Here is a 13,341-nt window from a genome sequence, read left to right as displayed (position 1 = left end):
CACATTTTACATAATAATTATCATGTGCAAATTTTCAACAATATCATCCAACATAATAAAGGTATCTATAACATAATTATTTCCTTCTATATTTTTTACCTATATTCTATAATTATTACCCTCGTACCTTTGAAGCGATAGTGAAGCGGAACACCATATTCCCTGACAAGATACGGTATTTGTGTTGTGTCGAACATGAAAATACTGTAAATCGACTTAACATGAAAATACTGTAAATCGGCCTCAGTAGTGCAGTGGTCAAAACGTCCGCATGATGGTAATCAGGAGGGCGTGTGTTCAATACCAGTCGATGTCTTCGAACTCTTGGAAGTTATCCTTAAACATCGACATTTTCTTTAACCATTCTCTTGTTTACAGGATAAACAGCAAGGTCCTGTGTCCTGGCTAAGATACGTGACGTGTATGGGAGGCCTACTGTTTCTCCTATCAGATTTGGTGCTGGCATTTCATTTGTTCTACTCACCTCTTCCTTATGCTCAGGTGAGAAGCGACTATAACACGTTGACTGCACTGCACCAGTTCCTGACAGATCACTGAAGTTAATCAAGCGTGGTTGGTATCTGGACGGGTGACTGACTGGGGTATCAGCTGCTGTTTTAGTAACTTCGCTAAATACATATTTATTATGTACATAGATTCGGGACTACCAATTCCTGATCCTGACAATACCTATTCTCTAGCAGCTCTAGTTGGACTTGTCTAAATATTATGTAGTCTCTTGGCTACGTAGTCCTGATCTAGCTTAGTCTCTGGGGTTTCTCTAAATATGTGTACACTGTACACTAGGGCACAGGTCTGTTATGTAGTCTCTGGAGTTTCTGGAACTAGTCCGATCTAAATTTTGTTCTCTGGTGTGATTTGTTTCAGTGGGTGATCATGACTACATACTACATAGGACAACTCGGTATTGCTCTCAGTGTTTCGGAACAGAATATTATCAAGGGAGAGCTATCTAGGGCCAAAGTAGCCTGAGGAGAACCCACTGATCATCTTAACCAGAAACTCCTTGATTCAAATCCCACCGTATAGATAGTAAAGAGCAGGGGTGGCCACTAGCCTTACCTTCAGGAGCCGCAAACCCATAAAGCCGATTCGGGGCGAGTCACGCCGCACGGGAAATTTTCGGTCTACAATCTTCAGAATTCAGTCTCATGGAAAATGCAACAAGTATGAACCATGAACCATGATTACAGAGCCACGTTATGGGCCACCCCCGGTACCCCTAGAGGGAAAATGAGAATGAATTTTTTCTTTTCTTTGTAGGTAAAAAGACCTTTGATTTGATATATAGGTCGACCAGGTTTGGACAAGTCCTTCTATGGGAACAGACAGACAGACTGACTGACAGAAACACAGACGACACCGAAGCGAATACAATATAGTCCGTCCCTTATACCTTTTTATTACTATTGTAATAATAAAGGAAGGACGGACTAAAAATGTTAGAAACGTTCAGAGTGAGTTAGACGAAGGTATACGAGGTAAGTATTAGATGCTTTTTTGTAAGACTGAGCTGGTTTTTCCAGCAAAACGGGCTAGTAGGTCTAATGGCCTGTATGACTAATTGACTAATATGTATTTATTATTTAACTTGTGTGTTGTCGCATTTATTTAATTTGAACAATATATGTGCAGCCCCCAGTGGCGTAGCGTGTATGTATGGCGTGTATGGCGGCCATACAACTCAAAAGTTCACTCTAATGCCCATAAAATAATATTAATGGCATGTACTGTGATGGGACTTGGTAGACCTGTGCATGAGCCCTACACTTGAATTTAGACCACGCTACGCCACTGGCAGCCCCTTAGGTAGGTAATATTATTAATAAAATAATTAAGGTCTGTATATGTATAGGGTATAGGTGACGTCTTTCTTTTTCATTCCTGGTAGGTATATCAAATGTACGAGCATATAGTAGGTAGGTAGGTAGGTAATTATTAAAAATCAATATGTTTTCTAGAGTTCATTAGACTATATAATAATAAATTGAATTCCTATTATTTACGTACCTCTATGCGATTATAATTCTATTTCTTCAGCGATCATTGAAGAGTCCATAGCTGATCATCATATGATTGGAATTACCATTTCATCTAAAACACCACAACATAGAAATACAGGATGTGATAGAAAAACGATAACGAAAATCAATGAAAAGAAAGTTCAAGAAGAAATATTAAAAATACAATGGCAAGACTGCTATCAGCTTGAAGATTCTGTTTTGTTATATGAAGACTTGTGTAATAAATTTGCGAGTTTATATTCCAAGTGTAAAGAGGACGTGGTAATAACGAAGAAAGACGAAGTTTGTCCATGGATAGACCAAGAAACTAAAGAGGAAATAGTGAAGAAAAAATCGTTCTATACCTGTTGGAAAAACGATAAAAACAATAAAATTAAATATGAAGTTTATAAGATACAGAGAAACATAGTTACTAATAAAATTAAGAAAAAGAAGCGAATATATTTCTATCGTTTATTTCGCGATAGAGCAGGTAATATTCAGAAGACTTGGAATACAATCAATGTAATGTTGGAGAGAAAAGCTCGAGAAGATAATGAAGTCGTGTTAAAAAGAAACTTCAAGACGGATAATGTGCGAGAAATAGCTAATAATTTGAATAATAACTTCATAGATCAAATAAAAAAGTTGAAAGAAGATAATCATGGACCGAGTTTTACCCTGCAGTTTGAACAACATCAACAACAGAAAGATTTGACTTCATTCTTATTGAAGAAAGCCACTGATATGGACATTGAAAGAATTTTGAATAGAAGAAGAAGAAGAAGAAGAAGAAGAAGAAGAAGAAGAAGAAGAAGAAGAAGAAGAGGCATCCCGTGAATTAAAAATTTGACTTCTTCTAAAGCAGTGATATCACAACTAATGCATCCAAACATTCCAAACTCGAAATTTTAACAGTTTAGCAATTGACGAATGAACAAAAAATGCATTTCCCAGCAAGACAATTTAGCAATTTACCCAACACCCATGTAGGTATTGTTGAAAGACGAAGGTATCTATTGTCAGCAAAATTTGGTTCCTAATTGAACGATAGGGGTGAATCAATATTATCTACTACTACTAATAGGTAGGTATTACATAGTCTTTCAAAAACTCTATATAGGTAGATATCTATAAATGTAGAATATCCTGGGTGTATATTCTACGTATAGGTACATAAAAGATATAAAAGTTTTATTTCGTTATAAGTATTCCCGAAAATATTTTTACTTTCTATTATTCCTCATGGAATGTACATTGTACATACAATGTATAGCTTGATAAACTTAGACACATACATAGTCAGAAAGTATGTTGTATACCTAACCTCCACTAAATACGGCCTGTACATAAGTATGTGTATATAGAAAGTCCTGGTATCTCTTTCCAAACAATGGCAAACAAACTTGAAGACTGTTGACTTTCCGTATTAATTTTCTATTTACTCATATGTTCCTGTACCCGAGCCGAAAATGGGGGGGGTGACCCCTTGGGCCCCCTCATCTCCCCAAACATTTTCTGTTATTTACCGTATAACTTCTATGTGTATCTACTTAGCTACCCATATAGTAAATTTCCTATCCCGAGTTCCTTTTACCCACTACATAAATATCTTACGTTAGGAAAATGACTCTATGTACATACTTATATCTATGTAGGTAGTTTCTGTTCACTTATAAGAAGGTCCATACACTCTCGACTAGAAAAGCAAATCTGGTGAACAGATACTTTCAGCAGTGGAATTTTTTCCCGTTGTCAGGACTGTCAGGAAATGAAACCAGTTACCTATTTGGAGAAATAGCCAAAATAAAGACACTACCTATTTCTTCAAATTCAGGCAATTATTAATACCAACCTCCTATTTTTTTTTACTTTTTTTATTTATTTATTTTTTTATTTTTTTTTTTATTCTCTACCTTATAATCATGTAAGTTGCCGGTAGATATACCTATTAATAATAATATGCTATAATTCCTAATGATGTTAGTGGATGTGCCAAATTTCTCATTCCAATATTTCCAATACATTATCTATTAGAAATTAGAGGATGTGCTATTTTCACTTCTTCTTACAGGTAACGCATGTTCTGCGTTCATCTTACATCACCTAGGTAACGCATGATATTATTATGATGATAGATAATATAAATATAATAATATCCACCTACATATATTGGAAAGCGGATCATAAAGCTCAATATAAACCGTTATACATAATTATAATTACCTAACATGCTACAATCTCTTGCTGATCAAACATCACATTTTACATAATAATTATCATGTGCAAATTTTCAACAATATCATCCAACATAATAAAGGTATCTATAACATAATTATTTCCTTCCATATTTTTTACCTACATAATTATTACCCTCGTACCTTTGAAGTTTTGATAAATTAGCATAAAAATGTACTCTCAAGTCATACAGGTATCAAACCTTTGTAGACAGCATATTGCTGAACCATGCAGAAATAAATCCATAATGTATTATTCTTTTATTAATAGAAACAGTATCTCTTTGATCTATCTATCTCCTATGGTGCAAAAAAAAAAAAACACCTTTATAAATATGATTTCATGAAAGCCGAGTCTAAATAATTTATGATTATTTTAAAATTATTTTAGGGGTTCTAGTGCCCATTGTGCAGGTATGTATACCTACCTATATTTAAGTGGGTGTTTGTCCATTGTTTGGTAGGTGACTAACAGGACAAAGGAAGTGTATAACGAGTTGGTAGGTGAACCATACAGGACAATATCTAGACGTGAATTTAATATAGAAGACCTATGACCATAACAAAACATGTGATTATGATTACATTGTGCAGTACCAGTACCGACCACCTGGTGTAGACTGTATTGTACCACATGTATTATGTTGTACCATTAATTGTATTGTACCTACCATCTGTGTACATACCACATGTATTATAAAGTCAGTTGAATATTTCCAAGCTTCTTTGTCTTGGCAGAATGACGAGATGAACCATGAATTGAATAGGTTGCTAATTTCATATCCTGTTTATCCGTATAGGTAGAATAGAATAGATTCATAAATTCTTTGCGATATGAGACTGATCCATTCGTTCCAGGAATACCGGCATTCTTGGACAATTATAGGTTGGTATACCTATGTACCTCGTATCTACTCAGTTTACGTTAGTTAGTGACGGGGGTTTTTCCCAATTTTCCTTTCATGCGGCGACAATCTACCCGCCTCCCCTTATTAACTTCATCCAGCCTGACACCCGTATTTATGAACAAATATAAGGATATCCTTTGCAGTTGAGCAAGTGCTGAGCACAGGATTGCAATAATTCGGTATTTATAAACTGGTTTTTCTACCTAAAAACGTTCTTTCTAGTTCTAAGAAGAATCTCAAGCTTGACCTCTGCCAAGACTCGTTTGACCAGTCTTTGCGAAGGGAAAGAAGGATCTCAAACTGAATCAACCAATCAGAATCAGTTTTAAATTTCATGTGCATCGAAAAACTGCACGTATATTTTGTAAACAAAAATGAAATAAATAAATAAAAACCTGTGATTTTATGTTGTGACTTTGTGAGTTTAAGCTGTTTTTGAGATTTTTTTTTTTTTTTTTTTTTACTTTTTTTTACTTCAACATTCTTTATTTGAAATTAAGTCAGGATAAAATAATTAATATTTATCAGGACACATATAATTACGATTAAAAAAGGATTTTATTTAATGGTGAAGCTTTCGATGTCACTCAGGACATCATCTTCAGCAGGCAAGATAGATGTGGACTCTATCGCAGCAGGGTACTCTAAAGCTCACAATTTACTTAATCCTTTTTAAATCGTAATTGTCTGATGAAAAAATATTAATTATTTTTATCTGAATTTATTTTTTAAATATTTACGATTACCTATTAAAAAACAATTTTAATTTATTATTTCTTTAATGTTTATTTTGATATAATAAAGAAAATAATATAAATAAAATAATCATGTATTCTCCTGGATCTCGCAAGTATCTCTTGGGAGCCCGAGCCAAGTTGTAGGTACTCATTTTTACGATAGTGAAGCAAAAATTGATTAAATTCATCTATAATATTTAAAGAAAAAACAAACTTTATGAAAAAAAAAAATAAATAAAACAAAAACGCACCTAGTTAGAACTCAAAATCGAATGATAAATGACCAAAAATTCAAGGTAGGTAGGTATAGGGGTCAGATGGTCACCATCCAGGTACTAACCACGCGCAACGTTACCTAACTTCAGTGATCCGTGGGGAACTAGTGCATGCAACATGCTATCATTCCAAATGAAAATACTTGTTTTGACAAATCCCGGGTAAAATTACAGTGTTGCCAACGCGTACCACACGCTTAGCATCATCTTAGGTAAAACCGGTCTTACCCCTTATCGGACTTGTTTATAAATACCATTCTATTTTGAACCGGCTCAGAACGTGATTACCTCTGAGTACGTTTTTTCTCAAGTAAATTCTCAGAACGATCTGAAGAACTTGTTCATAAATACGGGTGTGAGTGTGGGGCCGGAAAAAGCCCGCAGCACGAGATTGCCCAGACGGTCACCCATCCGTATGCCAAACAGCCAAAGAATGCCACGATCAGACCGTCTGACAGCCCGCGGTCTCACAGACCTGGAATTCCCGCAGTCTCACAGACCTAGAATTCCCGCAGTCTCACAGACCTAGAATTCCCGCAGTCTTACAGACCTAGAATTCCCGCAGTCTCACAGACCTAGAATTCCCGCAGTCTCACAGACCTAGAATTCCCGCAGTCTCACAGACCTAGAATTCATGTGACAGATCACTGGAGATTCCAAATCTATAAAGGTGGTGACATTTGCGCACCCGGAAAGTAAGTAAGTACAGGCCTGGGTCTGTCAGACCGTCTTAACGTGTGTGGCGGAAAAAGCTCAAGATCAAGGTGAATAGGTCTCTAATATTTATTATGTAGTCACCAATACCAGCTAGGTAGAGAGAAACATTTATTCAAATAACGTGACTGCCAGTCTTTGGCTGGTTGCAGATCACAGCATGACAATCATTCGGTTGGAAATCTTCAAATCTCGTGGGGGGCGTCTTTTTCCTTTTTCATTAATTATTCTAACATATGCAAATTTAAGTCGTTTTTCTTTTCAATAGCGTAGATATGGTGATGGAGAATATGGATGGTACCTAGCTCTTCTATCACACGTTAAATATTAGAAACACCGTTTGTTGTCTCATGGTCCTTATGGAGGAAATTATTTAAAGAAGAAAAAAAGTCTCGGCCCTTGGGGTCTTCTTATCCAGGTTTGACTGTACTAAAATTTAATTGGTTATCTGCTTCACTTTTATAGAGATCACAAGAAACTATCCATAGTTTTCAACCTCCTTGATCGACCATTTTCGATATCGATTAATCGAAAGTTATCGATAGTCGATAGTACATTTCGATATCGTACTGTGCGCTGCGTGTTGCCTACTTCAAAGCAAGCGCTTCAAGGGATTTTCATTCATTCATTTCAATTATTCAATTTTTCATTCATCAAATTTTTGAAACCCAATTTACAATTTACCCAACTTTTTACTTGTTTTTGGAATAAAAAGTTCTAAACTTTTAATAGGTACTTAGTCGTACAGGTACACTGAAGCTACCTGCGTCCTGTGTTTTAAAATCTAGTGGAAACAGTAACCTCTGAACTTTTCCAAGTGAGTTTTTACTGGATTTGTGCAGCTACTGGAAGTTTAACTTAAAGCCAACAAGAGATATTGGAACAATTTTATTGTTAAAGTGAAAATCTAACGTTTTCAGAGTCAAAAAAGTTACGTGCATATTTTACTCTTCCTTTATAAAATGCACGAATGATGTTCTCCTCCTCCTCCTCCTCCTCCTCCTCCTCCTCTTCCTCTTCCTCCTTCTCCTCCTCTTCCTCCTCCTCCTCCCTAACCATACCCTAGCTATAACTGCAGTAGGTAGGTTACCTACTTCTACATTATTCGTTACAGTCTCCACAACGCAGTCGCCATTTTTTTCGTCCTTCGATGCATTTGAAAATAAAAATGCTCATCCTCCTCCTCTCCCTTTTCTTCCGCCTCCTCCACCACCTCCTTCTACTTCTCCTCTGTCTTCCCTTCCGCCTCTTCCTTCTCTTCTTTTCGTCCTCTTCTTCATCCACCTCCTCCTTCTTTTGCACATCATCGTATATTTCGGTGCTCTATTTTCCTCCCCAGTTGCATCTCTGTCGTTTAGGGTTCAGCATCTGCAGTCAGTTCCCGAAAGTCTACAGTGGAGATTGAAGTTCTGACAGCTGTTGAGGTGTCATTTTCCTATCCGAGTGTCCTCTTCGGTAGCCTTTTTATTACGAACGGTATTGGATAATTTAAATAGGCATCAATATATTTTCTGTTTAAGGTGTAAAAAATAATAAAAGAATATAGTCAAAAGACGTCAATGTTCCGGTTTGACTTGAGAAAAAATTACCCAGTTAATCGTTGGCAAATATATATATACATATATGCGTTACTTAAGGTTAAGGCGTTAAGGAAATAGTACGTATGAACGTAGGCCAACGAAAATGGTACGTACGTATAGCTCGTTAGTTAACGAAAATAGTACGCCGCGCCGGTTAAAGAAAATAGTACCTACGTATAGGTCAAGGTCACTGGAAATAGTACGTAGGTCAAGGTCGCTGGAAATAGTACACGTAGTTGAGGTTAAAGGAAATAGTACGTAGGTCAAGGTCAAGGTCAATGAAAATAGTACAATGTTTCAAGGTGAATGAAAATAGTTCGTGGCCCAAAGTCAATGAAAATGGTACTTTTATTTATTTCGGCTCACATCAATTGGGTACGTACTTAACCATCGAAATATCTTATTGGTGTCACAAATGTCAATATAAGTAGGTATCACTTTTGTGTCACCAATATAGGTACAGCAATTATTCTAGCTCTATTTTTAGTGGGTAATAAGTAGTTATTGTGAGACAGGTAGCATGCCTGTCTCACGGACACGGAAAGTATAGGGACTGTAAGTAGGTAATCCCATGTGAGACTAGTTTAAGAGACAAAAATAGACATTTCGAAGAGTTCCATTTCCATAGCGTTCCATGTAATCGGGTCAAATTTTCGATGGTCAGTTTTTAGTGCCAAAACACGTTTTGAGGTCCCTAGCGCCTAAATCCAAAGTTTCAGCCATTAGTCCGTGTGTCTGTCTGTCTGTAAACAAAATATCTCGAGAACGGTAAGAGGTAGAGACTTGAAATTTGGTATGTAGCTGTCAAGTGTGACATAATCGGAGAGTAGGTACCTATTAAGTTCTTTCTATTTCTAGTATAAATGCAAGTATAATACTCGCACCTACTTAAACCTACGTTACCTATACCCTATGGATGACGATTAGATAGAGATACGTAGGTAGGTATATATGGTGTAAAAATAATTTAAAATGCATGATGTACCTAGTATTCTTAAAAACAGGTCTTCATGACTTTGAATGATTTGTAATTATTGTTCATGAATTTTCCGACCAGGTCTTGGACCGAAGTCTATTCAGTCTGCAAGTCAGTTTGGTCTTCGCTTCGAGCTATGGGCAGATATGATTTGTCCAAATTCAAAATTCTGCTTTTCCATTGGCTATTACACTTGTAAGATACTTTTCCATACTTTGGTGATTTAGGGCAAAGGATGCGACACGAAACTTTTGGTTAAGGTCGGTGCAGTGGTTGGCGGTATTTTGACCGCTTTTTAGCGGTTTTCGACCATTTTTGGTGGTTTTCAGCTATACCGACTAAACGGTTAGAGATATTGTGAAAGTTAGGGTAGAAGAACTCCTAAATAAGAATCTTTCAATAGGATAAGGAAAGTCGTGTGATGTTCACACCAGATTTTTTTTTTTTTCTTTCCACTCCAAGACTCGAACTTGATACTCACCATGAGCAAATCAAAGTTAGGGTAGAAGAACTCCTAAATAAGAATCTTTCAATAGGATAAGGAAAGTCGTGTGATGTTCACACCAGATTTTTTTTTTTTTTCTTTCCACTCCAAGACTCGAACTTGATACTCACCATGAGCAAATTATCGAATTCGTGAAAAGAAAAAAAAAAAAAAAAACTTTCTCATGAGCGTTTCACCGCCGTTTTTATTTCGTAGCAATGAAACACCTGTTACTTTAGTCTCAGTTGGTCTGTGTCGTAGCATGCCCAATTGCCCATCCCGTAGTATGTCCCTCATCAGATGGGCGATAAGAGACACAATACTTCCCATTTGGGTCAACACAAGAACACCAGAAAGAAACCCGTTGAAATATTTGCAATCGAAAAACGAGTAATAATAAACAATTTATTAACATTCTCTACAGCTGATACCTATCTCAATGATACACAGCATTTTTTTATTATTTTTTTTTCCACAAGTGTTTGTGTATAACCTTCGTAAATGCTCTTGTTACACTGATTGTGATCTCTTCCATCATACTTTTTACTTTTTTTTCCTGATCCCTTGTGTGCCGCGTCCATTTTAATTTAGGACTATTGCACTGCCTTTGAACATGGTTATTGGCTCTCCCCCATTTCAAACACTCCTGATCCTCTTACGAAGCTCAGGAGTGGTTTGATTGGGTTCGAGTGTATGGTTACTATCTCTTCTCTTGGGTGTCCCAGGGTACTGAGTCTTAGTGATGAAAGCGCAGGGCAGTACTTTTTACTTACTGAAGCCATATCATATTTGATCCTTAGAATAAGCATAGATAGGAGAATGGATAAAATGTATATTGTAAATTTAAAAAATAAATAAAGTCATATATTCAAAATCAAATATTCGAAAAACCTTCGTAAATGCTCTTGTTACACTGATTGTGATCTCTTCCATTATACTTTTTACTTACTTAAGCCATATTATCACTTACTTAGCTCGAATCCGTTTAAGCTCCCGCTCCTCTTCCTTGTTAAACTCATCAAGTATAGCGCGACACTCGGCCAATGATAAATTCAAGAACTGCGCTACATCATTTGATATTTCATCTGTAACGCGCCGATCCATGATGTAAATCCTGGCAACATCCTCGTGAGGACCCAACATGACTCGTACTAGTAGGGGATACTCGTCATCACGCAGTCTACGCTGCTCTGAAAACATAATCATTAGATGTCCATTAGATTGGAATAATTAGATCACTAGATTTGGGTAAAAAAAAGTCCCAACTTGGAAAAAAAAAATCTGGACTGAAAACATAATCATTAGATGTCCATTAGATTGGAATAATTAGATCACTAGATTTGGGTAAAAAAAAAGTCCCAACTTGGAAAAAAAAAAATCTGGGGAAAAAAATCATCACACGACTTTCTTTATCCTAGAGCTAAAATAAGCCAAAAAGGGGCCAAAATACCGCCCTTGTTGCAACGATCGAAAAAAATCATCACACGACTTTCTTTATCCTAGAGCTAAAATAAGCCAAAAAGCGGCCAAAATACCGCCCACCGTTGCAACGATCTTTTAAATTCATGTTGCATCCTTGTCATATTTGAGGGCTACATACCAAATTTCAAGTCTCTAGCTCTTACCGTTCTCGAGATATTTTGTTTACAGACATAACAAAATTTCAAGTCTCTAGCTCTTACTGTTCTCGAGATATTTTGTTTACAGACAGACAGAAGGACAGACAGACACACACACGGAAACATACCAAATTTCAAGTCTCTAGCTCTTACCGTTCTCGAGATATTTTGTTTACAGACAGACACACGACCAATGGCTGAAACTTTGGATTTAGGCTCTAGGGACCTCAAAACGTGTTTTGGCACTAAAAACTGACCATCAAAAAATTGACCCGATCACATTCCTTTCCTTCCTATAGGATAAAGAAAGTTAAACTTGTCACAATCAAGGATTCGAACCCAGGAGAATCTAACTGTAAAGAAAATCACATGAAGGGTGTTTCTTTTTCACATATCTTTGGTAATCATTAGGCATGATAGTGATAGTGCCACTACGGTAGTTTACCATTAAAACTTTCCTGGTTTTCTGACAGTATTCAAATAGCTGCAACTGATGACTCGCAATTAAGAAAAGAGGGCTGAATATAAATATGGTTATGAATATTTATTTTCTTTCCTTATTATTCAGGTATTTACTAAGGTACTTGATGTCTTAGATATTGTTACTTAAAGTTCCCTCTACCAAACATCTCCAAAAAGAAGGGGAAAATATTTACTTTGAACTTAGCTCAAAACTATTTGTGGTAAGATCAGGCATTAAACAGAAAACCTAAACAAGGTTATCCAATTTTTTAAAATACTTACTTCAGCATGCTGTCCAGGATTGAGCCGTTTACCGCACTCCTCACATCTCAAACATTCTGGATGCCAGTCATACCCTAACGACTGCTTCCGTTCAGCTGAAATGATAAAGTCACAAGAGTTCCAGTGAAAACTTTGATTGTACAATTAGGTACTTCAGTACAAGATACCATTTCATGACTATCTTCTCACTTGAAAGCACTTGGCAATCCTCAAATAGTAAACTTTGTCAGAAACAGTACAATATTTTTCCTGTGTGAAAAGTGATTATGATGAGTTCAAAGTGAGAAGGCATTTGTGGAATAGGCCTTAGGATATAGACGGATTTAGTTGTGACTTTTCTTTGAAGATGAAGTTTTTTATGTCTATTCATGACTTACCAAAATAGACGGGTTTCCCACATTTGTGACATTTCCACATAGTATTTGAGTTTCTCTGAAATGTCTGGTCATTAAATACTTCTAGACTGTCAATACAAGAACTTTCCAATAGAGGTAACAAAATGCTTTGTTAAAATAAAAAGAATTTATCAAATTTTACATTGGTAGTATTCTACACTAAAGTCCATAAAAAAGATAAAAAAAAGTCGAAAATTCAAAATTTCGCGGGATAAAATTTTTTATCTGCAAGGAGGTTCGAAACTTTGGATACCAAATGTGTTCCGGTATCAAAAGTGAGGCTAAAAAGTCGCCATCTTGGTCTTGGTTTGAAAATTTCGAATGAAAAATAATAATGATACCTACTAATAATAAACGTGGTAGGTATCTTCTTTTCAAATAGAGAAAAACTTGACCTTGACCGCTTCCCAGGCTTATCATTTTTATATCACAGTTCCTCCCCCTCTTCCTCTTCTCTCCCTTTTCTCCTTCTAGTCTTTCTCTTCCCCTTCTTCCTCTCTTTGCACTTCCTTCTATCTTTGTCCCCCTTTCTCTTTCATTTCTTTCTCACCTTCTCTTATTCTTTCACTCCCCCCCCCCTTCCTCTTGCTTCGAATGATGTTCTCCTCCTCCTCCTCCCCCCCCCTCCCCTTCCTCTCCCCCCCCTCC

General features: G+C 36.5%; 3 protein-coding genes across 3 annotated transcripts in view; 2 read left to right on the top strand and 1 right to left on the bottom strand.

Moving 5' to 3' along the window:
* LOC113468304 (lysoplasmalogenase-like protein TMEM86A) overlaps nucleotides 1–13,341 on the top strand; it is a 28,410-nt gene that overhangs the window by 1,176 nt on the left and 13,893 nt on the right. The window lies entirely within an intron of this gene.
* LOC103511306 overlaps nucleotides 1–13,341 on the bottom strand; it is a 37,990-nt gene that overhangs the window by 14,471 nt on the left and 10,178 nt on the right. The gene's annotated exons all lie outside the window — the stretch shown is intronic.
* LOC113468305 (lysoplasmalogenase-like) lies at nucleotides 360–1,502 on the top strand. The gene is made up of 2 exons (XM_026825111.1): nucleotides 360–501; nucleotides 889–1,502. Exons 1-2 carry the CDS (start codon nucleotides 424–426, stop codon nucleotides 991–993), a joined length of 183 nt encoding a protein of 60 aa, XP_026680912.1. The 5' UTR covers nucleotides 360–423; the 3' UTR covers nucleotides 994–1,502.

The sequence above is a fragment of the Diaphorina citri genome, unplaced genomic scaffold (assembly GCF_000475195.1).
Source record: "Diaphorina citri unplaced genomic scaffold, Diaci psyllid genome assembly version 1.1 scaffold698, whole genome shotgun sequence".
Taxonomy (NCBI): Eukaryota; Metazoa; Arthropoda; class Insecta; order Hemiptera; family Psyllidae; genus Diaphorina; species Diaphorina citri.
Note: the sequence above shows the minus strand (reverse complement) of the source record. Positions and strands in the feature narration are given on the sequence as shown.

What these genes read in the sequence shown, in the direction of transcription:
- LOC113468305 (XM_026825111.1), top strand. Translation starts at nt 424, where the DNA reads ATGGGAGGCCTACTGTTTCTCCTATCAGATTTGGTGCTGGCATTTCAT. An exon ending in CACCTCTTCCTTATGCTCAG is followed by an intron (nt 502 to 888) that starts GTGAGAAGCGAC and finishes GATTTGTTTCAG; the next exon opens with TGGGTGATCATGACTACATA.